This window comes from Larimichthys crocea, chromosome XII (assembly GCF_000972845.2).
Source record: "Larimichthys crocea isolate SSNF chromosome XII, L_crocea_2.0, whole genome shotgun sequence".
In the NCBI taxonomy this organism is placed as follows: domain Eukaryota; kingdom Metazoa; phylum Chordata; class Actinopteri; family Sciaenidae; genus Larimichthys; species Larimichthys crocea.
The window spans coordinates 31,298,389-31,324,037 of record NC_040022.1 but is presented as its reverse complement, the minus strand read 5'-3'; the positions used below and the strand labels follow the sequence as shown (position 1 = coordinate 31,324,037).

The 25,649-nt window shown below is 45.1% G+C and overlaps 5 protein-coding genes across 10 annotated transcripts; 3 read left to right on the top strand and 2 right to left on the bottom strand.

The window, feature by feature from the left end:
• The first annotated feature begins 228 nt into the window (after positions 1-228).
• On the top strand, positions 229-7,753 carry LOC104923366 (ras-related protein Rab-35). Its single transcript, XM_010736436.3, has 7 exons — positions 229-492; positions 1,701-2,508; positions 4,353-4,403; positions 5,407-5,530; positions 5,623-5,747; positions 5,962-6,086; positions 6,205-7,753. The coding sequence occupies exons 2-7, from the start codon at positions 2,454-2,456 to the stop codon at positions 6,352-6,354; spliced, it is 630 nt and encodes a 209-aa protein (XP_010734738.1). The 5' UTR covers positions 229-492; positions 1,701-2,453; the 3' UTR covers positions 6,355-7,753.
• Positions 7,754-8,406: 653 nt separating this feature from the next.
• Positions 8,407-13,065, bottom strand: anapc2 (anaphase promoting complex subunit 2). Of its 6 annotated transcripts, XM_027285216.1 has the most exons (16): positions 12,980-13,065; positions 12,735-12,842; positions 12,150-12,399; positions 11,751-12,072; positions 11,499-11,631; positions 11,156-11,408; positions 10,961-11,080; positions 10,765-10,882; positions 10,471-10,649; positions 10,251-10,392; positions 10,060-10,135; positions 9,763-9,966; positions 9,468-9,600; positions 9,086-9,327; positions 8,765-8,991; positions 8,407-8,722 (listed from the first exon to the last, which is right to left on the bottom strand). In XM_027285216.1, exons 2-15 carry the CDS (start codon positions 12,822-12,824, stop codon positions 8,782-8,784), a joined length of 2,472 nt encoding a protein of 823 aa, XP_027141017.1. In that variant the 5' UTR covers positions 12,825-12,842; positions 12,980-13,065; the 3' UTR covers positions 8,407-8,722; positions 8,765-8,781. The 6 variants fall into 6 exon arrangements, with proteins under 6 accessions (XP_027141017.1, XP_027141015.1, XP_027141012.1 ...); XM_027285214.1 differs by having other exon boundaries at positions 8,407-8,725; positions 12,735-13,041; XM_027285211.1 differs by having other exon boundaries at positions 12,735-13,041.
• Positions 13,066-15,364: 2,299 nt separating this feature from the next.
• Positions 15,365-19,157, top strand: rnf25 (ring finger protein 25). Its single transcript, XM_027285430.1, has 10 exons — positions 15,365-15,531; positions 15,818-15,889; positions 16,353-16,449; positions 16,533-16,600; positions 16,681-16,750; positions 16,831-16,902; positions 16,990-17,136; positions 17,216-17,305; positions 17,410-17,547; positions 18,246-19,157. The coding sequence occupies exons 1-10, from the start codon at positions 15,515-15,517 to the stop codon at positions 18,912-18,914; spliced, it is 1,440 nt and encodes a 479-aa protein (XP_027141231.1). The 5' UTR covers positions 15,365-15,514; the 3' UTR covers positions 18,915-19,157.
• On the bottom strand, positions 18,728-21,901 carry LOC113747104 (uncharacterized). Its single transcript, XM_027285431.1, has 5 exons — positions 21,243-21,901; positions 20,187-20,289; positions 19,793-19,961; positions 19,438-19,702; positions 18,728-18,865 (listed from the first exon to the last, which is right to left on the bottom strand). Exons 1-4 carry the CDS (start codon positions 21,531-21,533, stop codon positions 19,507-19,509), a joined length of 759 nt encoding a protein of 252 aa, XP_027141232.1. The 5' UTR covers positions 21,534-21,901; the 3' UTR covers positions 18,728-18,865; positions 19,438-19,506.
• A 366-nt stretch (positions 21,902-22,267) lies between these two features.
• Positions 22,268-25,576, top strand: kat8 (K(lysine) acetyltransferase 8). The gene is made up of 11 exons (XM_027285429.1): positions 22,268-22,683; positions 23,075-23,149; positions 23,241-23,419; positions 23,513-23,566; positions 23,721-23,885; positions 23,973-24,062; positions 24,176-24,316; positions 24,468-24,561; positions 24,671-24,821; positions 24,929-25,083; positions 25,176-25,576. Exons 1-11 carry the CDS (start codon positions 22,365-22,367, stop codon positions 25,238-25,240), a joined length of 1,488 nt encoding a protein of 495 aa, XP_027141230.1. The 5' UTR covers positions 22,268-22,364; the 3' UTR covers positions 25,241-25,576.
• The last annotated feature ends 73 nt before the right edge of the window (positions 25,577-25,649 follow it).

The following is a 25,649-nucleotide window of genomic DNA, read 5'->3' as shown; positions in this document are numbered from 1 at the left end:
CACACACACACACACACACACAAAGGGCTCATAGACATACAAATGTGGAGTGATGGGCAGCCAGTCATAGCAGGCAGTTAGTTACTCTGTAGTCCTACAGACTGAGTGATGGTCTGTCTCATGTTCAGGGTCAGTGTAATCAGCCTTTATGACTTAACCAGATCTAACACTAGTACTTCAACACTGACATGAGGTGTCATTTAAAAAAATATAAAGTACTACACAACAGAAATCCTTCATCAGCATTCTTTAATTCTCATGAATGTTTCCTGGAGTGTTTGTGATGATTTAAGCTGCAGCAGGCTGTGAGCTGGTTTTTCCCACACGCCGTGAACGCCGCTCAGATGAGACTGGGTCATCAGCTGCAGACAGGCAGGTGTGGTCCGGGACATTCCGACCGGAGCGCGGATCTACCGGGACAAAACCAGCGTGTACTGCGGGTCTGCCAACATGACCCTCCGGCACAGCAGCACATACCCTCGGATGACCACAGTAAGTGTGTTTATGAACGTGTGCGTCAAAGTTTCGGGAAGTTTCCTGACGTCTTCCTACCGAGAGCAGGCAGGCCGGGTCAGGCCGGAGACCGCCGCTCCAGACTGGATCCGAAATCTGGAAGTTTGAAAAGTTTTCCAGCTTTTTAGCAGCGACGTTTATTTAATGAACCACGGATTGAAGATGTTCTGAAGCGTTCTGCTGTGTGTGCTCCTCCGGGTCCAGCAGTCACACTGTAACTTCAACAGATCTGGACTCGAAGCTGGTTTCGATCCGATCCAAAAAAACACACACAAAAAAAACAGCGACGTCAGTTAGAGAAGCAAAAGTCAGCTGATAATTAAGATTAACGGACATTTAACGTCTGAGAGTGAGAGCCGAACTCACGAACACGCTTCAGTCTGTGTGTCCATGTCCAGAAAAGTGAAGTAACGTTAGAAAGCAGCTTCAGTCAGACCGGGTCTGCTAAAAGTCCGAGATCTGCAGGTGGAGTCTGGTCCTCAGCGGAACCAGCGGCTCAGCTGCAGCTACAGCCGGATTCACAGCAGCTACAGCCGGGCCAGGTCATCCAGAAAAGCCCCGGTGTCCTTCTGTTTTCTGGATGACCTGTAGCCGCTGAAATCTGACAAACTACATAAAAAAATCTGTGGAAATTATCAGCTCACCTATAATAATAATAATAATAATAATAATAATAATAATAAATACTGCTACTACTACTAATAAAAAACAATATAATATATAATAATAACAATAATAACAATAATTAAAAGTAATAATACAAAAATAATATTCATTAGATATTTTTATTGAACTCAAACAAAGCCGAATTTAATTCAGACTAATATAAGAATAAAAACGTGTTCCTGCCTTGGCTGATACAAACAATCATTACATTCTGAGTGTTAAGGCGGCGGGTGGTGTTTGGTGTCTGGATTACTTTTCCTGTTTTCATGGAAAACCCAGCTACTGTTATGGAGCCAGGCTGACATGAGTGTAACTGATGAGGAGACGGTGACAGCTCCAGCCCGAGCTCAGTCTGAGGATGGGGGTGGATACAACAGGATGAGGAAGTTAAATTTAGTGACTCAGCTGTTGTTTGAGGAGCACACACTGCATGCAGGATTCAAACATGAGCTGAAGCTTCATTTCTGTGATTTCATCGTCTAACCTCTTCATGCTTTTTCTCTCCTTCACTCTTTCTTCAGCATCTTTTGACCCCGAGCTAAAGAAGCAGAAGCGAGAGCCCTCCTCATGTAATGAAACAGGGAACGGAGTTTTTACCCAACCACCACAGGAACTGACGTGAAACTAAGGGACCGGCCTGAAGAAACCTCACCATATGTAACCACTACTGAAGTGCAGCGAGAAAGAGGAACGTCTGTTTCTTCTTTTTAAAAATGGATGGAGTTAATGAGTGAGCGGCGGACGAGTTCAGGGCAATAACTGGATTTCTGATCAGTTCTCACCCTGTCACAGAGCGTTAGATGCTCGAGCCCTGTGGAGACGCTGCGCTCAGTGTGGAGGACGAACTGCACTGACAGAACTGTGAATTTAAAAATCAATGAGTGAATGTCAAAATCTGTGAGTCGCCACACGTTGGAAATCCCCTGCATGGTGTCATCGGGCTGAACTGGAACTAAGGTGGAACCATGCGATTGCACTCGGCCGTCGGGCATGAATCATAAATGCAGAGCTCTGCTTCATTTTCTGCTGCTGTGGTTTCACTTTGAAACTGAGGAAGATGATGTGAACGTTTGAGCTCAAACTCAAGGATAAACCCAAAGCGTGGAAATTCAACTGGAAATGTCCTCTTGTTGGCTCGGCAACGCCTGCGATTTCTGGACAAACTCTTGTGCTGCTCTGAGCTCGTAGCATTGGGAAGCGGAAAAACAGAACAGGAATATCACGTCCTCCGAGGAAACGGATTCTACTTTGAAATTCAGTAAGCGGCCGCCCAAATGGCAGGAAAGGACTACAATCATCTCTTTAAGCTGCTCATCATTGGAGACTCCAGTTAGTGCTTTTTCATTATTTAACATTCATCTGAAGTCAAAGTGTGTTTACAGAATCCCAGAAGTAACAAATGTGGTGAAAACATTTTTATTATCAGCTGATGACAAAAGGAGAAATAACTCGAGCTGCATGTTTGTCATTGGTGGACCGGTCTGATTAGTTTTGAAATGCTGACAGGTTCTTCAGACGTGTTCAGTGTTTGAGTCAAAACGTCTTCTGTGGAAATAATTCAGTTTCATTCACACACTCTCCCACAGTGCAGTGCTCTGTGTTCCCTGGTTTAGAACTGACAGTGGATCTCTCAGGAGCTCAGTCTGAAACCTGATTTCAAACATGTGATGACAACGTTCACGATAAACTTTATTCTCCAGTAAACTTCACTAATGTTAAAAAATAGAGCAAAAGTACCCCAAGCATCTTTCTATGTATTATTTCATGTAATCTAAGTAGCTACGTTTTATAGTAACTCTGCTCACCTCCAGCTCTTTGAATGTCTGTTAGTGACTCACAGAAACATGCATATATGAGATGAGGTGTGTCATCATACGTCAGAGCTTTCTGCTCGTAAAACAAACGCACCCGAGCGTCCTTCATCTGATCCGGCACGCCGGCGCTCAGTCAAAGCGTTTCCCGCCCACACACAGGATCGCCGGTTTGATCGTCCTGTTTCCTGCTGATTTCAAATCAGAGGACAGTGTCTCCTTTGCCAATATTTAATGTTTGGATAGAAAGTAAAAAAGAATTAAGAGAAAACCATTTCAGACTCTCACAGAACGTGTGAACTCAGAGTTTGTGCAGATATCAAACCACTCACTGTCAGAACGAAGCAGTAAAGTGATTTTTCATCAGTCACGAGTTTCAAAGCTGCTTTACAAAGAAACGCTCTGAGCTCTGAGCTTTGGCACCAGACGTTCTCACTGCTGTTTGTCTGGAGGAGTCTGACCGACTCTGACTCTGATCTGTTTCTATCTGTGGCTCAGAGTGTGAAGTCGGGAAACATGGGGTTGTTTTGGGATGCTGGTGGATGCTCTCGCTTTAGCTGACTCATTTAAAAACAGAATCTGTATTTTTAGACCTCCTGCAGAAAATGCTGAGTCATTTTCGATCCCCTTTCTTCCTGCAGCAAATAATTTTAGTACAGCTGTTATACTGTATGTCATGGTCCACTGTGCAGAGATCCTCCATGTTGTAAATACTCCACATGCTGCAGGTGAATTCAGAGAGGTTTCTTTCGAGTGTTCCAGGTTTCAGCCTCTGATAATGGCTCCACAGGCTCAGTCTGGGATCTGGTTTAACTGGACTTGTCTAGTCTTGTCTTAATTGTTGAACCCACTGTGTTATTGATGCTTTGGATTCATCAGGCAGCCAGAGTAATGTGGTCTTCACTGTGCCTGCAGACTTTCAGACATTTGATGGTTGATGAAGTTAAAGAGTCGTGTCCTCTTTGTTACAGACGTTGGTTCTAATGTTGTAGTGACGCTGTAGTTAGTGTGAAACACTGTGATGGTAGCTGCAGTGATCTTCACGCCTGCTGCTGCTTCCTTCTGGTTTGTCAAGTCTCCTTCAAACAAGTTCCCACTGGTCTCTGTTGTTCAGGACTGTAGTCTTTTTATTTTTTAATCACACAGTTCAAACTCATTTATTTCAACCTTCACCCTCGTTTGTTGCTTTGTTTCACTTTTACTATCTGTCACGTGTTTTCTGACATTACTGGAAGCTGGCTGTCATTCGGATTGAAAGGTTTTGTCCTGAGACTGAACTGAGCCAGAACCGGTTTGTCTGTTCCCTATCGCTCACATTCATTTCCTCAGAGTCACTTACTGATCTCGTCCTGTTTCTCTCAGATGTGGGGAAAAGCAGCCTCCTGCTCCGCTTTGCAGACAACTCCTTCTCTGGTGAGTGAATACAGTTTGCTGTCAGTCAAATGATTGTAAATGTCTCATTATATATTATTATATTTCTAAATACCAAATATCTCAGATTTAGAAATCAGTTCTAACTAGACAGAAATCCTCAGAGACTCATATTAGTCTTTGTGTTTAGGCATTTTATCACACAGGCATCTTATCTCCTCAGTCAGGCAGAGTTGTCCCAACCTGTCACAGGAATCAGGATGTGGAACATTTAGATTTAGAAATCAAAATTAGCCTCAAGCAAACTGACTGGAATAAATCTTTAACATGTAATCGCTTCATCCACAAAGCTGATAATCTTGCATTATTCACTTCAAGTCCCTGCACACCACGCTCATGCTTTCATTGTTTTAGCTCATGTATTTGTTGGAGTTAAGGTGAGTGAAGCTACAGTGAGATCAGAGAGACCCGGCAGGATAAATGAGTAAAAGCATCTGTCTGGAGTCGATGGAAACTTTGTGCATCCAAAGAAATCTTCAGCGAGACCCGGCACGATCGGTCAGATCATCACGAAGCAGCATGGACATCAGGCCACAGGTTCACACACTGCAGTGGTGTTAAAACACAGACTGATTAACGTGACGGTAAATCGACCTGTCAGTGCTTCTCCACTCGTAAAGAGGTGACCTGTCTGCTTTGGACACGGCTCTTAGATTCTAGTTGTATCTGCAGATCTTAGCAGAGATGTTACTGAGTGAAATGTTCAGAGTGATCTTGAACAGTCCTCACTTCAAGCAGCTATCTAAACGTCTGTAAATGAAAAATGTTCTGCTGGTTCTGGTCGCTGACAGGAATTCTGGTCAAATCAAACAATAAAACCAGGCTGTAAAACCAAAAGTTCCCCGTCATGTGAAGTCCTCGTGTTCTGGATCTCGGTCTGATGTAAATGTTGACGCTGTCTGTGTCATGATTCGTGGATAGATGCAGGTCATGTGTCTGCACAGATAGAGTACATGATGTATCACGGGTCGTTCTGATTCTGCAGGCAGCTACATCACCACCATCGGTGTGGACTTCAAGATCCGAACAGTAGACATCGATGGAGAGCGAGTTAAACTGCAGATCTGGGACACAGCGGGCCAGGAGAGGTTCCGAACCATCACATCCACGTAATGACAAGCTCCAGACCCAAATGAAGTGCACTTTGATTTCAGCCTGGTGGCGTTTCATTCATTCTGCTCTGTTTCATCTTTCTCTGCAGATACTACAGGAACACCCACGGTGTCATCATCGTTTACGACGTGACCAATCCAGAGTCGTTTGTAAATGTGAAGAGGTGGTTAAATGAAATCTCCCAGAACTGTGACAGCGTCTGTAAGATCCTGGGTGAGTCGACTGTGTGAATGTTACCTGCATGGTGTAGCAGCTCGTTCACAAAGACTTTAAGACCCAGGGACTGAAACACGTGTCTGTGGTTTCCATAATGGAAAGGTTCCTGCTGATGTGAAGGGCTGTTCTGTAATGTCTGTGTTTATTTAATCAATGTTTTATGCAAATTGATTAGAGTAGAAATAAAGGAATGTTTCCTCCTCCCCCTCAGTGGGAAACAAAAACGATGACCCTGCCAGGAAACAGGTGGATACCCAGGATGCAGTGCGTTTTGGGGAGTCGATGGGGGTCCGTGTGTTCGAGACCAGCGCCAAAGAGAACATAAACGTAGAAGAGGTAATTTAATATGATTTAATGTAGTAAAGGTAACGTGACAGAACCGTTTGTGAATGTGATTCTTCTTACTGATACTGCTCGTATCGTTTTGAAGTTATCATGTTGTTGCTTTGCTCAGATGTTCATGGCCTTCACCCACATGGTGCTCCGGGCCAAGAAGCAGAGCCAGAACCGAGCCGAGAGGGAACGAGAGCGGGAGAAGGACACGGTCAACATCAACGCCCAGAGGGACCGAGACCGCAGGAGGAAAGGGAAGAAGTGCTGCTGAGCCGGCGACAGACCACCAAACACTTTCCGCTCATCGCTTATACAAAAACATTGAAAGAAGATTGGGAGCCGCGTGCCTTAGATCTGTGACTGCACACACCAACGTTTGAACCTGTGTTCACTGCTACAACACAACAGACTTCAGGTCAGTCAGCTGTGAATGTAACTGAGGCAGAGGGTTTACAGTCTGTCAGCACTGACTGCATGTAGCAGCCTGGAGGTTCCATGAGTTAAAGGATCATTCTGGTGTTTTTGAATTTACTACAAATCCCATTTAAAGCATGCTGTAGTGTTTCAGCTGGCAGTGAAGGAGCATGGAGGCGTTGGTTGGGCATTCCAAGACAGATTTGCAACAAACTGCGCAGATTGAAATGAAATCTTCCATCGATATTCGTGCTCCTCAGAGGATGAATCCTGATATTTTCAGTTAAAACTCAGACTGAAACACAAACCGAGCAGGGGAAAATGAAATTTAGAGTTCATGAGTTCTTTTAGGCCGACTGCCGTCTCTAAGGTTTAACTATTAAGTTTATTATTAATGTGTTTGTTATACGACTGTCACTAACCATCCTTCTCATAATCCATTAATCTGCTAACACGTCAGGAAACATGGTGATGTCATCACGTCTTGTTTTGGGTCAGGACATTTCAGCTGTAGTTTCCAAACGTGGCGCCCAGATGTGGTTTGGATATTCATGTAATCCTCAGAGTTTTGCCAGCCTTTCCTTTACTAACATCAACATTTCCACGTCTGCAATGAAATCCCTGAGCCTGTTGGTCCTCTGAGGATGAACCTCACCACCTTTTTCTTTAGTGCCATTGTCAGGACAGATTCCTGCTCCTTGTCCATCAGATTGTATTTGATGAGTGGGATGAACACTGAACACTTTTCCTTAGACATGACATGAGACAATCCATCACAGATCATCATACATCGGCCTCTGCGAGTTGATTTTAATATTTAACATGGACAGTGCTGCCTGTGTTCTTATTATATTATGATTGACCAGTCTGTTATGAAATATGCCGCTTCTATATGAAATGTGATTGTGGTGAATGGGAGACAAAAACACTGGTTTGGTCCTTTAATTAGTAAACCACTGTTCTGTGCCGCTTTTTGTTTTTAATACAGTAAAAGTATTTTACCACTGAAAGGGAAAACTGTTTGCATTCGTTACTAAACTGTAACCGTGACACATTAACAGGCGTGATCAGTCTGTCTGCCTTATTCCAAGACTACAGTGTGTATGTGTGAGTGTGTGTGTGTGTGTATGTGTGTAACCTCAACTCAGTACAAGCCCAAAATGTTCAAGTCATTAGTTTGTTGTTGTTTTTTTTTTTTAATGTAAATCTGTCGCCTAGCAAATGTGTCCAAATCCAAATAAAGCAATAAATCCAGAGTTATTGTTCGTATCAATATTTCTTCCTAACAGGCCGGAGCTTCATGTGATGCTGTGCAATTCAAATGTTTACTGGCCGGGATAAATTATAAATATAATAATCTAAAGAATAAATCAATGATTCTATCACGTATAAATGATCTGCACAGTTCCAACACTGAAGTAATTATTTAATTGGAACATTTTTCTTTGCTGTGCCGTCAAATCAGAATTTCAAATAAACTTTTTCTGTTTTTCATTAAAGTTATGAGGTGGTTTGTTAAAGATGAACGCCTGAATGCTGCAGTGCCAAATAAAGAAACTCAGTTACATGAAAAAACGTTTCTATTTACTATGTTACTTAAATAAAAGTACAAACATGTCAAATGTTAAACACAGTAAAGTACGAGCAGCTCACGTTCATTCTAAAGTCCAGTTTGACTAAATGTAATCAGTTACTGACCAAATGTAACTGTAACTGTAAATGTCATTTATCTTCACCACAACTTTAAATCACTTCCTTCCTGTTTAAGTCTAATGTTGAATCTGAAGATGTTCAATGAATTTGATGACTCATGATTTGATTTGAAGGCAAAATATTCAAAGTTAAAGAACATCAAGACGTCATGTTGTGAATTAAACACGTTCCAGAACAGAATGAGTTCAGACAAACACACGAGACATTAAAGAGCTTTAAGAATTATTATACATTATACAGAGTTCAACACCAGCAACCTTCACAACCTCATCTCCAGCTGCAGCATCAACACTCTGCAGTGAGAGGGTGGAGGTGCTTTTATTTTGAAAACCAAACCATTCATTGGCATTTCTTTATGCTGCATTCAAAGACAAATCCAGTTTGATGGAAATTCGTGTTTCTGTGGGTGAAACAAACAGTTCTAGTATTCTGTCGGTGAGGAGAACAGCTTTGTCCTACATTTCCCAGCACTTGAATGCAGCATCACACTGGAGCAGTCCCTCCTCCTCCTCCTCCTCCTGCTCCTCCTCCTGCTCCTCCTCCTGCTCCTCCTCCTGCTCCTCCTCCTCCTTCAGTTGGATTTGGGGAGTCTGTAGACGCCTGCAGAGACCATCAGCTGATGCTCCCTGACCTTCCTCTGCAGGAAGGCCTCCAGCTCGTTGACGTCCATCTCTGTGACAACAGGTCCCGTGGCAACGAACATCCGGAGCATGGAGTGGATGCGGTCCAGCGTCATGCTGTCCAGGTTCGTCAGCATGGCCTGGATGTAGGCCCAGAACAGCTGCAGAGACAGAACAGCCGTGTTGAGATGCTTCAGAGAGTCATTGTGTTTACTGTGTGTGTGTGTGTGTGTGTGTGTGTGTGTGTGTGGGCACCTGCAGCTTCTCCTCCCTCTGCTCAGACTGGGTGGTGGTGTTGGAGTCTCTCTCCTCGTCACTGTCGATCAGCATCACGCCTCTCTCCATCTTCTCTTTGGACGAGCCCGTCTCCACCACGTAGTAGCGCCCTCCCGCCTCCTCCCTCAGCACGCCGTGCTGCTGCCACAGAGCCAGCTTCCTGTGCACGAGCTCCTTCGGGGCACCCAGCTTCACGCTCAGCTCCTCCAGAGTCCACGAGTCTGACGGCAAACAGGAAAGCAGTCAGGACACTGCTGATGTTCATAACTTCACAAAAAATGTGAAATATTGCTGCAGTCACTGATGTTTATGGTTTCATCACTCAGACATGACATGGGACTGAAGCCAAAGCTCTCAGTACTTTTCTCCTGGAAGTGCAGGATGATGGCAGCGTGGATCGGGGAGACGGTGAGGTTGGTGAGGGTGCGGTCCTCCAGCTCCACGTCCAAGGTGACGGAGCCCAGGTGAGGCTTCCAGCTCAGCGTCCTCATGGCCTGAAGCACAGGAGACAAGAAGCTGTCAGCATCTGCTGCTAGCATCACACATGATGGGGTGTTGAAAAAGTTTCATGTCCGAACTAAATGAAAGAAAAAGTGAAGAAACGCAGAAAAATCTAAAACATGTAAAAGCACAGAACAGAACAACAGTGGCTCCACCTTGAGTTTCTCGTAGCGGTGTGTGTAGGCCTCCATGGCCTGGATTACAAGTGGAGGGAGCTCCAGCTTCTCCTCCTTCAGCGGAGGCCAGAACTCAGAGGACAGGATGATGGAGGACAGGGACAGCAGCGGCTGCTCCTCCTCACTCAGCCTCGATTCCTCCTCACGGATGTTACTGTTGATCCTCCTCGAGTCCGCCATGTCCTGGAGAGGAAGGAAGGAATGTGTGACTAGAGCTAAATGGTTGTTTCCATTATTGCTTAACACAGATCATCAGTGCGTGTGTTGTCAGTTTACCTTCAGCATGACCTCACAGTAATGCATGTGAGACTCTCCAAAGCGAAGCTTCAGCAGCTCCACGTTACGGATTTCCCTGCAAACACACGAGAGAAGAAGCTACGTCATCACGACACTTCAAAGCTGCTGACGTGATCCAAGACTTCAGGACGAGAAGGAAACAGACTCGGAGCTGCAGTCAGCGCTCGTACCTGGCAGTGTTGTAGTTGAGTTGGTGCAGCAGTCTGTCAGCCAGCACGGCTCTGTATTCATCGATGAAGATGTCTTTGCTGCCGTAGATGCTGACCAGCAGGCTGATGATGTCTGAGGAACGACGCTTTGAGCCCATTTTATCTGAAACCAAAGAAGCATTGTACTCTCAGTAAAACACCAAACAGCGGACAATGAACACGACCAGCAGTAAACACCGACCAGGGACGGCATCGGTTGGGTCCGGGGTCCAGTCCTCTGGGTCGTTGCCTTCTTCATCGCTGTCCTGCATCTCCAGAGTCACCGGGTCTCCTCTGGACAGCTCCGAGGCCAAGTCTGTACAGCCCTCAGCGTCTCCGGTCAGACCGGCTACGATCTGCCTCACGGTGTCCTCCCGAGTCCTGAAACACACAGAGAAGATTTAACCGAGCAGCTTCTCTGTCTGAAGGATCAGGAATCTTTGTATAAATAAAGTTTGTTTTCTGACGTCAAACTACAGCACACAGACGGACTCACCTGAGGTACTTGCGGATTGGTTGGCAGGCGACCTGCAGGATGACCATGGACGGGTCGAGCTCTCTGAGGGCCTTGATGGCCGAGATGTAAACGGTGAGGATGTCAGATGTGTGAACTCCTGACAATAACAAGGCACACACACACAATCAGCCTCTGGATGTCATTAATGAACACACCGTGCTGTTCTCTGACTCACCTGGATGCAGCAGACGGCTCTCAAAAGCAGATTTGAGTGAGGTGAGCAGCTGCTGTCTCTGATTGGTTCGTTCCAGACAAAACTTCAGATCTTCAATGGCAGCTTTGGATTCTGGGAAATCTGAAACAGAAACATGAGAAACGTCACGCTGATGAACGTGAGCATGTCGATGTACGACGCTCTGTCCTCTCTCACCTCTGATGATGCTGAAGAGCTCCTCGATCCTCATGTTGACGTAGATCCTGCAGAAGAACTGGTGCATGTGGCACCTCCACTGCTTCAGGACAGAACTGGCAGGCTGGCCGGCTCCGAGGCTCGGAGCAGCGGGAGCACCAGGAGCAGCGGGAGCACCGGGAGCACCGGGAGCACTGGGAGCAGGTACCCGACTGTCTCCGTCTGCCTCGCTTGCAAACACTTTGCTCAGCCAGCCCAGCACCAGCTCCAGCCACTGCTCACACAACACACACAGATCTAAGATGACGCTAACAGACGTCACATGACTAAAGCTTCACCAATCAGGACACACGGACGCTTTTACCTCCTGGAACTCGAGCAGGAAGGAGCGCTCGTATTCTCCCCTGCAGTGTTGCTCCATCCGCTGCTCGATGAGCCTGTGGAGGATGGAGGTGACGGACTCGGAGCTCACCCACTCCAGCAGCTGCAGTTTGGAACTATGAACGACACACACACACACACACACACACACACACACACACACACACAGGTTATCTGCTTCATCGCGGCGGTGTTGTCAGAGTTTCTTGTTGCTCCGCAGCGTGTCTTCACTCACAGGATGTGGCTGAGCTCCTGAAGCTGCTGCAGGGCCTCCTGACACCAGCACTGCTGAGTCGGGACCCTGCAGCCCCGACAGACGCCTCCATCAGGGCCGTCTGGAACCTCGGCCCCGTCCTCGGCCTCCCCCTCCTGGTTCATGTAGACAGAGAAGGTCCTGCTGTAAAACTCCAACACCCGCTCCTGAAGAACAGGAAAGGGGGAGAAGAGGAGGAGAGCCCTGATGAGGGTGAAGGCCCGCTCCTGGAGGCCCCTGGGCCCCGGGCCACAGAGGCTGCCACGGCCCTCGTCCTGCCACGTCCCCAGCCTCTCCAAACCACCTGAGAGGAGGAGGAGATGTTTGAATATTGTAAATCTGTCATAACACCCTGAACTTCTTCATATTTGTTCTACTTGCCCAGAAATGGTTCCAGTCGGTCTAACAGAGTCCGAAAGGCGGTGAGGAGAACCCAGGCCCTGCCTCTCTCCTCCAACTCATTCTCCGGCTGTTTGAGTCCGGACCAGAACTCGGGGACCACCGAGGAGGACAGACGCATCTGCAGCGTCTCCAGCAGCCAGCCGCCCAGCAGCCGGCCCAGACCCTGATTACAGAGCAGGACCAGCGAGTCCGACAGGCTCTGCTCCGGCACCGGGCAGCCGGGAGACGTCTGGGAGAGGATGGAGAGGATGAATGATGTGACATCATCATGTTTATTACATCACGTCATCATGAACCGGCCACGCGGAGAAGATACCAGAAAAAACATTTAATGCACAGGAGCTGAAATAACTCAGAGTAATCAGAGTAATCAGAGTAATCAGAGTACTGTGCTGTTCCTGGGCTCGTGTCCACTCCTCTGACATTATAACGAGTCACAGACAGAGTAACGAGTTACATGTTTAACAGAACATCATGACTCATCAGTAATCTGTCAGTCATGACTCAGCGGGTTTAAACAGCTGAACGCTGTCCGGAACCTCCGGTACCTCCGGGTCCACTCACCAGAGCTGCAGTGACAGTCTCCCAGGCATCAGCGACCCCCGGTTCTGGAGCCGATCCAGCTGATTCCGAGTCCATCCGAACCTCCTCCATCTTCTCAGACTTCACGAGCTAACGTCGGAGTGACGTAAAACATCTAAACTTTAATTATTTCAGTCGTAATAAAACACGTTCACGTACCAGCCCGCATCGTGTCGTCGATGAATTTTATGATTTCTAAACAATAATCGATCAGAAAGTCTGTTTACATTTGTCACATGCTCCTTCAGCGCGGGTTTACTTCTTCTTCGTGAGTTTCCGCCGGCAAACCGTGTGCCGAGACACTAACGCTGCCCTCTACTGTTCACAACACGCATGACACAATGCTTTTATTTTGAAGGATTACAGGAAGCGTGTCTGTCTGTGGTAACACTGGTGGACTTGACAGAGACGGTAGAATCATGAGCTGCGCTGCTGCTGCCCTCCAGTGGTCACAGTGAAGAACTGCACTCATTTAAATTTGTGGCTATACGCGGTATTATTATATATTATGAGCGTGATTATTACAAATAACAATAGCAGTATAAATATTCACGATAGCTGTATTAATGACGAGATGTTTTAAACCAGTTTTATAACATTTCCTTACCTTTGTTACACAGAAACGATCACCATATATTTTAAATTAAGAGTATCTGCCCTCTGGTGGCCACACTGATTAACTACAACTGTAAGCGGCAAGCTAGACACATTAACATCCGGTTCTAACATTCAAAATAAAACATTGCAATTTATGCTCAAGATACCAGTGAACACATTCAAAATAAAATGTATTTTCTTTATAAAACACGGAAATCAAAACAATGACGATAATAATACATACAGAATAATAAAACTAGTACGAATAAATAATAAATAAATAAAAAATCTGAATCAGAAATACTTTATTATTAATAATATTAATCCCCGCAGGGAAATTGTTTAAACATTCACTAACTGGAGATGATTCGAGCTGGCGAGAGGCAGTGTACACCCACGACAAGTACTTTAAAAAATAAAAATAAAAATGGAACACAATACATTGTTCTGGGTTAATAGTAATGTAACAGTAAAGTAACTAAATAACTTACAGGATCACACAGTGTTAATATCAATGTGTATATATATTATATATATCTATATACATATAAGATATATATATATTATATATATATATATATTATTATATATATAAAATATAATTTGGATAAAAAGTATTGTTAATATAATTAATACAATCTTTGTATTAATTATATTAACAATGTTTAAAGTGTGTGCATTTTAATTGGGAATATTTCTGCCCCCCCTAGTGGCCACAATGAGGAACTGCAACTAGATTTAATAGTTGTAGTTGCAGAATGTGGCCACCAGGTGGCAGCACACACACTGTACATGTTCTGTGAATCCTTTTAGTCACTCTACATCTAGAATTTGTCATTATCACAAAAGTTTTATTGCAGTAATAAATATTAGTAATAATGATGTGAAACATCATAACATCATCATAACATATTTATTTATTTTATTTTTATTTGCGTTCAAAAAATATTTTAAACCACAAATTGAATCACGAGTGTTTACTGCCCTCTAGTGGTCACAGTGAGAAACTGCAATTACGTCAGCATCAAGCTAGACACATTAAGGGTAGTAAAACTTCCGGTTAAAACACAAAATAAAATGCACAGCAGTTGTAGTTACGCACAGTGGCCACCAGATGGCAGTATACATATTGAAAGTTTGAATTACTGCCACAGATATTATCTGTAGTCACTATTTACGTCTAGAATTTGTCATTGATCACAAAAGTTTTATTGCAGTAATAAATATTAGTAAAAATGATGTGAAACATGTGCCAATAACATATGTATTTTATTTTATTTTTATTTGCGTTAAAAAAATATTTTAAACCACAAATTGAATCATGAGTGTTTTCTGCCCTCTAGTGGTCACAGGGAAGAAGTGCAAGCACTCAATTTAACCTAGTGGCTGACACACAGTATTGAATATCAGTAAATGTGTATAGTTTGTATTAATACAAATATTTTATGAATCGTTAATAACTGTTTAAAGTTGTTATCATTCGTACAGAAACAGACGTGACAGCAGTTTGTGTGCATTGTTAATCAGGAATATTTCTGCCCTCTAGTGGCCACAATGAGAAACTGCAATTACGTCAGCATCAAGCTAGACACATTAAGTGCAGTAGTACTTCCGGTTAAAACACAAAATAAAATGCACAGCGGTAGTTACGCACAGTGGCCGCCAGGTGGCAGTATATTCACAGATATTATCTCTGGTCACTATTTACGTCCAGAATTTGTCGCGTTCGCTTAAATTAGAAACATGTTGTACAGTTTATAGCTTTATTTATAGCGTTATTTCATCACGAAATTAATTATAACAACAAATTTTACTTGATAAAAGTGCAAAGTAAAAAACGCAGAGGTGTCGTTACGCACCGTGACCACTAGAGGGCAATGGGAACCGCCATGACACCGTCAAACCAGACATAATAGCATGCAGCGACTTCCGCTGAAGAATCCTTTCAAAATAAAACTTTCAAACTCGGCAGTAGTATATATACGCCTTCTGGCTGCATTACAGAGATGTAACGCTGGAAACAAACGCGAGGTTCAGTTTGATATAGTCTGTGCTGTGGTGAACTGATTCTGGCATACTGACTCGAGTTCCCACGCTTTTATTTTGAAGGGCCGGTGTCTTACTTCAGCTAGCAGCTAGCAGCTAGCCGCGGCTCAAACATCATCATGGCAGCGGAGAGCGAGTGAGTTTGTTGACATGTCTGAATTTAAACCGTTAAACCGTCAAACCGTTAAACCGTTAACGACGCTCAGCCTGCGTCAGTGTCGGAGCGACACGTGACGAAGTGTGACGTTAGCAGGTTTGATGAAGCTAACGTTCATTAGCGACACAGTGTGTGAGCTAACAGGCTAACGTTAGCTTCGTGTGTGTGTGTGTGTCCGTTAAACGTGAGGAAAAAACACACACACACACACACACACACACACACACACATGTTCACGGTGTCTGCTGTGTGTTGTTCTCCGCAGTGTGGCGTCTGAGATCGAGGTGCTGCAGTCCATCTATCTGGACGAGCTGCTGGTGGACAGGACGGAGGACGGGTGAGACAACAGCTGAGACAACAGCTGAGACATCAGCTGAGACACTGAGACTCATCAGCTGAGACTGCTGACACACAGAGTGGATCTAAACCTTTAACTAACCTTTAACTAACCTTTAACTAACCCTGACCTTTGCCCTCAGCCCTAATCTGCATGAAGATATTTAATAAACATGAGTCAGTGTTAGTTACGTCACATTTTGTATTTTATTTCTATTGATAATGACGTCATTTCTTCTTTTCATTTTTTACTCTGCATTCATTGATCTGCAAATCCAGCTTAATAAGACTAAATATAATCAAATAATGCTGTTTGTTGTTATTGTCACGGCTGCTGAGATTAATTTAAATATTGCTGAACAGTGTCTGCACAGTGCACATGGTTTACAGTGTTGGACCGTGTGACGTTGTTTGGTTGCGTCACATGTCACATGACATCTCTGCTGCTGTGTCGTGTCCTCCAGGGGCTGGGAGGTGAGCCTGGTCCTGTACCCGTCCACCGCCGAGGACTCTGTCTCCCAGTTTGTCCGACTCACCCTGACTTTGACTCTCGATCAGCAGGTACGCTCTCCGTTGTCGTAGACGGGGTTAGTCTTGATGAAGATCCACGATCAGTGTTTGACTCTAAGCTGTTCTATGTTTAGTACCCGTCGTCCTCTCCAGCCATCTCCATCCATAAACCACGTGGACTGTCTGATGACAAGCTCATCAGGTAACAAACTGAAGCTGATCTCTGATCAGAACGTTTTAACACAGAGTGTCCTGTAATCATGTGCCGTCTCTTCCTCTCAGTGTCCAGAAGTGTCTTCAGCTGGAGGCTCAGTCCTGTCTGGGTTCACCCGTGTTGTATCAGCTCATTGAGGTAAATATGTTTTCATATGTCGTCTAAGAGAATCTCTGATCTCATGATGTGATTTCTAAGTGCTGGTTGTTCTCCTGCAGAAAGCAAAAGAAATCCTGACTGAGAGCAACATTCCTCATGGAAGCTGTGTCATCTGCCTCTACGGCTTCAAGGTCTGCCACCACCGCAAGCTGTCCCAGAACGCAGACTCCAACCTGTCTGCTGTCTGTTCATGTTCATGTGTCTGTGTCTGTCTTCAGGAGGGAGAGACGTTCACCAAGACAAACTGTTACCACTACTTCCACTGCCACTGCCTGGGCCGCTACGTCAGCCACTCAGAGAGCGAGCTCCGTCAGAGGGAGAAGGAGTTAGAGGAGGACAAGACCCGAGACCGAGCAGACGATGAGGTGAGACATCAGCGACCTGAAGAGCTCTGCTCAGAGAAGTCTCCTTTCTAATCTGTCCGATCGCTGCCTCCTCTCACAGGAGCTGACCGTGGTGTGTCCGGTGTGCAGAGAGCCTCTAACGTACGACGTCGACCAGCTTCTGTCCTCTCCTGCACCGCAGCTGCCCGAGGTGCAAACACTGAGAACACTTACTGACAGGCGTGATGGTGACATGATTTACCTCAACTGTTTGAAACATCAGATTATTAAAGGTGTGTGTGTGTTTTCATCTAGCTGGACAAAGCAGCGATTGGTTCAAACTTTCAACAGAAGTGGCGTGAACTCCAGAAGCTTCTGGAAAGGCAGCGGTCCAAAGGTGGGATCATCGACCCGGAGGAGGAGTCCAACCGTTTTCTCATCCACATCAACGAGGTGAGAACGAATCAGGAATCACACCCGAGTAAGTAAGTGACTAAAAGTTCGTCTGAATTCAGAGCAGAGTGTTAAACTATCAGCAGCTACAAGACGAGATGACGAGGAGCTAAAAACAGATCATTAAAAAAATAAATGTACATTTAGTTTGTTGACTAAAATGTTGTTGGTCAAAGGAATGCGTGATATTTTCTCCACACCCACATGACTCATTAGAATGAACGAGCCGAGCCCGACATGGCCCGAGTTCATTATTCATTACATCATCACAAAAGCTGAAAGCTCTTTTCTTCTCTCGCTCGCCCACAGAGCTTCAGATCTCTGCCACACACACACACACACACACACACACACACACACACACAGTTCCAAACGTTTCTTTATTGTTGAAAAGCAGCAAAACAAGAAATCCTTCATTACAGACACGTCTCAAACACTGAAGAGAAACAGCGAATGGAAGGAATCAGATTCAAAGACAGAGAGCTGACGAACTTTACACTCACATGATCGAGTCTCTCGACACTGAGCTGCAGTTCAAACATAAAACATAAGGATACGTTAAGAATCAGCTCAAACCTTCCAGGAATGCTGGTTCATAATGTTTCTTTACAGAAGTGAAAAGAATAATCATACAGCTTTTCCTTATGAACTCATTTCCATGCAGATATATTGACACTGGTGCATGTTTCCTCCCACAGACTCCATCTGTGGCTGAAAATGGAAGCCTGGATGGAGAAGTCTCTCCTGGCCCTCCGGTACCGTCTGCCTCTGATGAGACCGGTGTCAGAGCGGGCCGCTTTGTTCCGGGTCTGTCACACTGCAGAGGCGGTCATGAGCAGAGGCGTCAGCACCAGGCGAGGGGGCAGAGGAGAGGAGGCCGGTCCAGACCACAACACAGGAGAGCTGCCCCTGTCACAGAGCACCTGGACAAACTGTCTCTGTCCTCAGGCTACACTGACGGACCAATAAAAGCCAAAGCTCAGGGTAACCACGGCAACCATGGCCAACAGGTGCAAGTGAATTCAGAAGTGTGTCAGTCTAAAACAGGCAGGGACGTCTTCGCAGAGCAACAAGAGCCCCCGGTGTCTCCAGGCGACCAGCCAGCGTGTCAGGCCGCCGCGGAAACTGACGATGCTGCGATCTCTGCAGGCGGTCGTGGTCATCGTGGAAGGAGAAGGGGCCCTCATCGACCTGTCCCGCACCCCGGGGCCCACGGGCCTGCACACTACCAGTGGGATGGGCGGTCTTCACGAAGCAGGGGTGGGCCCCATAACCTGTACAGCAGAGGAGGGGGGGCCCACAGGGGTCACGGCAGGGGCTTCCAACATAAGGTGGACAGAGAGAGGGGCAGAGAGGAGGTGCTATGACAAAGGGCAACAGGAGGGCCAATGAACAAACATGTGTGTGCCTCCGTCATCAGTCTGCATAGATTAACGCTCCGCACCACTAATGACATTCGCTGTAGTAACCCGTCGTCCTCCGCGTCACTGCTGTCCCGCGCTCTGGGACACACGCTCATGCACACTGATTCAGATTCAGATGGTCGTCACTTTGTGTTGTGGTGCAATATGACTCGTATGAACTACAAATTAAATTTTCTCTGGATGTCACTGAGTCTGTACTTCCTGTCATTCTGTTCATTCACACTGACTTTGAAAATACTTTGAAATGATATATTCAGATATTCAGAGTCCTCAGACCTAGAGTTTATACCTCTACTCTACTTATTATTACAGGCAGATTAAAATTCAATACATAAAAACATTGAGCTTAATAAATCCAGCATCTTGTTATAAAATGAAACTAGCCAACCTAAATAAAATATCTACATCACAGTAACAGGTGTGATCATGTTAACCTGTGTTTGGACCTCGTGCTGCTTGTTCTCACCTGTGATATCCAATCAAACGATGAGCCTGTGAGCTGAGGCGCTGCAGCCCGCTGAAGGTTCCCTCCTGGTCAGATGTTCTCTGCTGGCTGGCTGGACCACTGATGAAGGTACTGGCAGTGAGCACAGCTCTGCTTCACCTGCAGGAGTGTCCCAGTGACTGTTTTTGAAACCACACAGCTCCCAGTGCAGAGCGGACATCTTTCAAACAGCTCCATTAATCTGTCTTCATGGACGACGAACTGAGATGGCGAATGATCAGTGGACCTATGAAGAAGAAGAGAAGATGAAGAGAGGACAGACTGACAGCAGCGTGTCATGTAACTGTACAGCAGTGATGTGGACTAAATCTTTCACCTTGTACCCTTCATGGTGTGGTCGGTGACTCCTGGACTGGACTCATCAGGTGACACCTCACTCCTTGTCCTTTTCACCGGGGTGGAGCTCACCTTTAAAATCTCAGGGACCGCCACCAAACTGCCCGTGTCACATGACACGCTCCTGTTAGGAGCTCGGGCCTGAACAGCTGTGTGTGAACAAAGAGTTGTACAGTTTATTTACAGTGAGCACAAATGTCCAAGACTCACATCCACAACAATCAGATCAATGGAAAAGAACATTTAAAACACAGATTTGATTAAATGAATCAAGAAAATTCTGATTAAAATGATTCAAGAACCAGATCCAGAGTGGACAGATATAAAAAGGCTGACTGTCCCATTCAGGACACCTGGAACACATGATCACTCACCTTTGCTTCTCCTCAGAGGTTTTATGTCAGCCTGCCCAGCAGCATGTTTTGTGAGAACTGGTTCTGTCTGACACCCGATCTCTCTGGTCGGTTTGGGCCTGAGCTGAAACAGAACATAATAAAGTAATGTTCAGAGTTTATTCATTCAGCAGGAATACGAGCATGTGCTGAAATATCACAAGATCATTAATGTCAAGGCGAGGAGAGGTGCGAGGACCCGGAGACACTTCCACACTGAGTAGGGTCATTTTAATAAAATTCATCAGAAATCGGTTTCTTGTGTTTGTAGGTGAAGACTGACCTGAGAACAGGCGACAGGGAGGATCTGTGTATTTGTTTAATTATTTATTCTCTATTTATGTTAATATATGTTTGAGCAGAGACGGTTAATTGAGTAGGCTTTAAATAAGCATGTGCTTCATCATACTCCTTTCAGGACAGGTTGCTTTGTTACTCGCACAATAAACTAAACAAACAAACAAACAAAATGTTTTATGTTCTATTAAATTCAGAGTATGTTTGAGGTCTTTATGTACTGTAGTCAAAATAAATGAGTCAGTAATGATGTCAGGTAGCTTTGGTCAGACCTGGATGTTAAAGGATCCGTGTGTAGATGTAGTGGTGGTTTTAGAGGACGTTAGTTTGTCTGTTCTGGGCTCCTGTAGAAACATCAGCACCGCTGATATAAAATTATAAAATTATATATATAAAACATGATTCTTATTTCCAGATGACTGAACACTGATAAACACACTTACTCAGTTTGCTGCATCTCTGACACACTGGACCTTTAAATCATCTCTGATGCCCTAACACTGTCAGAGCAATGCTCATTATATATTATTATTATTATTATTATTATTATCATTATTATTATTATTATTATTATTATTATCATTATCATTATCATTATTATTATCATCATCATCATCATCATCATCATTATTATTATTATTATTATTATCATCATTATTGTTATTATTATTATCATTATTATTATTATTATTATTATCATTATTATTGTCATTATTATTGTCATTATTATTATGGACTCACCTCCAGTCCACCTGGTACCAGGTTCGCTGGCAGGAAGTGTTCTGGTCGGGCCACCTCTGGCACGGCATGGCTCTTCAACACGGACACTTTAGTGAAACCCATTTCCACCTCCATCAGGTTGGAGAAGCAGTCCCGGGAAAAATGACGGTTGCAGACTCCAGCTCTGGGCGGGAGGTCCCGGTCCGGGAGGCCCAGTGCTCGCATCCACTGGCGCCTGATGTCTGGGTCCGCTGGGAAGCTGTGCAGTCCGGACGTGTTCTTGCAGCCCGGAAACGAGCAGTGCCGACCCATTTCAACCACGAGCTAACTGATGCTACAGCTACTGACTGGACCATGAGACCCTGAGACCCTGAGACCAGGAGACCCTGAGACCATGAGACCATGAGACCAGGAGACCCGGACCCGACCCGACCCAACAATCCAACCTGTCCACAGACCAAACACAGTGACGTCACGTTAACAAGAACCACTTCCGGGTCACTGGCAGCTGATTAGAAATGCAGAGATGTAAAATATGCAAATGTGTTTGTTTTAATTTGTTTATGGAGCCAGAGATATAAACTTAATACTTCTATGCTGTCTGTGTACTCACTGCAGGATGACTGTGGATTCACTACAGCCCCAAAAAGACTATTCTATGAATAAGATGGCAACTATAGACTCTTATGGACTGATGATGTATTATTATGAATTTATTTTACTGATGATGTATTATTATGAATTTATTTTACTGATGATGCATTATTATGAATTTATTTTACTGATGTTATGGTAGCCGATGGGGATAAATTGGCCAAACTCATTGAAGAATCTGGTTCTGGCAGTAGCTCAGTCCAGAGACTTGGCCTGGGAACCTGGAGCATGGCCCAAAAAAGAATTTGGAAGGTTGACTGTTGTTTCTTTAACATAACCTGGAGTATTGTAATAAAAACATTTCCCCCTGGGATTATTAAAGTATTTCTGATGCTGGTGCTGAGGCTCATGGGAGCTGTAGTCGTTGGACGTTGGCGCATGCGCATCCTGGCAGGAAGAGAGGCGGAGGCGCCATCTTGTTAGTTTTCGTCTCGCTCGGAGTCTGCGCAGGTCGCTGAGGCGTGTTGTTGTTTTCAAACGGACGAGGTTATGACTGGCGGGACCGACTTCAACAAGAGCTACAGCGGCAACAAGGACTCTGAACCCGGGATGGACGTAGACATGGACTCGAGTCATCTGGAAAGTGAGCGGGGTGAGCTGGACGGTGGCATCCCGGCTGCGTGCTCCTCCAACGGCAGCGGCGGGGAGGAAGACGAGGCGGAGGCCGGTGGACGTTCGAGAGAAGCCGGGGGCTCTAGTAGTCACCACACGCCGGACGGAGGCGGCGTGCTCTGCGGCGGCAGGGAGCAAGAAGTGTCGGTCGAAATCGGAGAGACGTATTTATGCCAACGAGCCGACAAGACATGGCGTAAGTGACGCTCCAGTTAGCGGCGAACAGCAACAGCTTCCGTGTGTGTGGAGACATTCACCAAAAACCTTTAAATGTTTTTAATGTTTTTAATGTTTTAAATGTTTTAAATGTTTTTAATGTGTGTGATTGATCAGCGGTAAGATTAATTTACCGGCTTCTGATTTACGGTCATTCAGGCCTCGGTGATAAACCGTGACAGAGCAAACAGGTGATGAGCCAGAGCTGATGCATCACTGCAGTATGGAGCATTTATGATTAAAGTGAATCATGACTCAGCACGTTTTCTCATGCGCAGTAACAGCAAGTAGTAAACAAAGAGAAGTCCCGTCCAGAATCCTCTCAGGTTCTTCTGTAGCTGCCACGCTGACGGTTCTCTCTCTGTTTGCAGATACAGCAGAAGTGATTCAGTCCCGGCTGAATGAACAGGAGGGCAGAGAGGAGTTCTACGTTCACTATGTAGGATGTGAGTACACCACAGATCTATGCTCATAAGTCTGATTGTCCTCATCCCTGCTCCACACTCCTTTGACTTTCTTAATTTGCCGTCCACTCAGTCAACAGACGCCTGGATGAGTGGGTGGGAAAGGCCCGGCTGGCACTTACTAAGACAGTGAAGGATGCAGTGAGGAAGAGCACAGAGATCGGGGGCGTGGGTGATTTGGGCGAACAGCCCGAAAGGAAGATCACTCGCAACCAGAAGCGCAAGCATGATGAGATCAACCATGTACAGAAGGTATGTTTATTACATGGTTATTTCATGCTGTTTGTGGAGATCTTTCTGTGTTTAAAATGTTTGATATTTATCTAATTGAGTTTTCCTTTGCAGACGTATGCAGAGATGGACCCAACAACAGCTGCCCTGGAGAAGGAGCATGAGGCGGTAAGGTGTCTGTGTGTGTGCAGAGCAAATTGAATCTGCTGCTGTCTTATGCTCACTTCACTTCTGCTGATCAGGTTAAGCTGTCTTTTGTATTTACTGCTTAAATGTTCTGCCTTCATTGTGTGATCACTGTACCACCACGTCTCTCCCTCAGATCACCAAAGTGAAATATGTGGATAAGATCCAGATAGGAAACTTTGAGATTGATGCCTGGTACTTCTCACCGTTTCCTGAAGACTATGGCAAGCAGCCCAAGCTGTGGATCTGCGAGTACTGCCTTAAATACATGAAGTACGAGAAGACCTTCAGACATCACCTGGTCAGTGCCCAAATCATACAAAGTGCAGTACTAAGATGATCAGTTAGCAGTAATTAGGTGGTGATAATTTGAATCTTTTCTCTTCAGTCCCACTGTCAGTGGAAGCAGCCTCCAGGCAAAGAAATCTACAGAAGGAGCAACATATCAGTATATGAAGTGGATGGGCGGGACCACAAGGTGAGTGACAGTCTGCTGAGTTCTAAGTAACAAGGCTTCATCTTCTTCTCCCGTCTTCCACAGTGCTGGAAAATAAAACTAAACTGTGATTCACTGTTGGTCTCTGATTGCAGATTTACTGTCAGAATCTTTGTCTACTAGCAAAACTATTCCTCGACCACAAAACGCTTTATTTTGACGTGGAGCCTTTTATCTTCTACATCCTGACTGAAGTCAACAAACAGGGCGCACACATCGTCGGCTACTTCTCCAAAGTAAGGCCTGATGTTTTTGGTACACACCGTTATCTTTTCATTCAGTGGTTAACAAAATGTGCTGTATGTGTTCGTAAAATGTTTAATGCACATCCTTCCTCAGAAAAACATTTTTAAACTTGTTGTTTTGGTCTTTGGTTTTGTTTTCCAGGAGAAAGAGTCTCCAGATGGAAACAACGTGGCGTGTATTCTCACACTGCCGCCGTACCAACGCAGAGGCTACGGGAAGTTCCTCATAGCTTTCAGTAAGTGACACAGTGTCGGCACCACAGATAAAGATTATTTTTCACTCATAATTGAATATTTGAAATTAATTAAATGTATTTTAAGCAAAACACTTCCCGCTGTGTGCAGGTTACGAGCTGTCTAAGCTGGAGAGTGCAGTCGGTTCTCCAGAGAAGCCTCTGTCTGATCTCGGGAAGCTGAGCTACAGAAGTTACTGGTCTTGGGTCCTGTTGGAGATCCTGAGGGACTTCCGGGGGACGCTGTCCATCAAAGACCTCAGGTAGACACAACGACACAGTGTCTGATAACAAGTTACATCATCACCCAGCGTGCAGCTTGTTCAAGCTGATGCTCATCAGAGCCTCCTCGCTCTCTGTTCTCCCACAGCCAGATGACCAGCATCACGCAGAGTGACATCATCAGCACGCTGCAGTCGCTCAATATGGTGAAGTACTGGAAAGGTCAGCACGTTATCTGTGTGACGCCCAAACTAGTGGAGGAACACCTGAAGAGCGCTCAGTACAAGAAACCACCAATCACAGGTCAGCGCAGACATTCCACGTTCCTGTTTCAGCGTCACACGTGTCAAACTGTTGCTGCAGCACTGACTCATGGCGTCTCGTCTCTTTCACAGTGGACACGATGTGTTTGAAGTGGGCGCCCCCCAAAAATAAACAAGCCAAACTGTCCAAGAAGTGAGAGGCAGAGCCTGTGACGTCACATCTGTCCATCATCCAACCTGTGCATATCATCTGCCAAATACTCCTTTTATGCCCACCTGGCGAATCCTGCTGTTATGAAGACTCGTTGTATATAGCTGTTAGAAGCATCTGTCAGTATTTTCTTAAAATATATATAAAACGCACAGACTTGTCTCCTGATTGCTTCTTTCTTTGAAATTCATTTTTTCATATGTAGTTCTTGTCGTGTAGAGTTGAGCATTGGAGAGACTGCAGGCGTTTTTCTCAGCAGACATTTGAACTTGTCTCACAGGTGTAACTAATAAAAGCTGTGATCTGTTCAGCTGTGTCACTTCCACACTGGTGCTGAGTGTGTTGGCTTTTGTCTGGTTTAGCTCAGTTATATTCCTTGATTTAATTTAAAAATG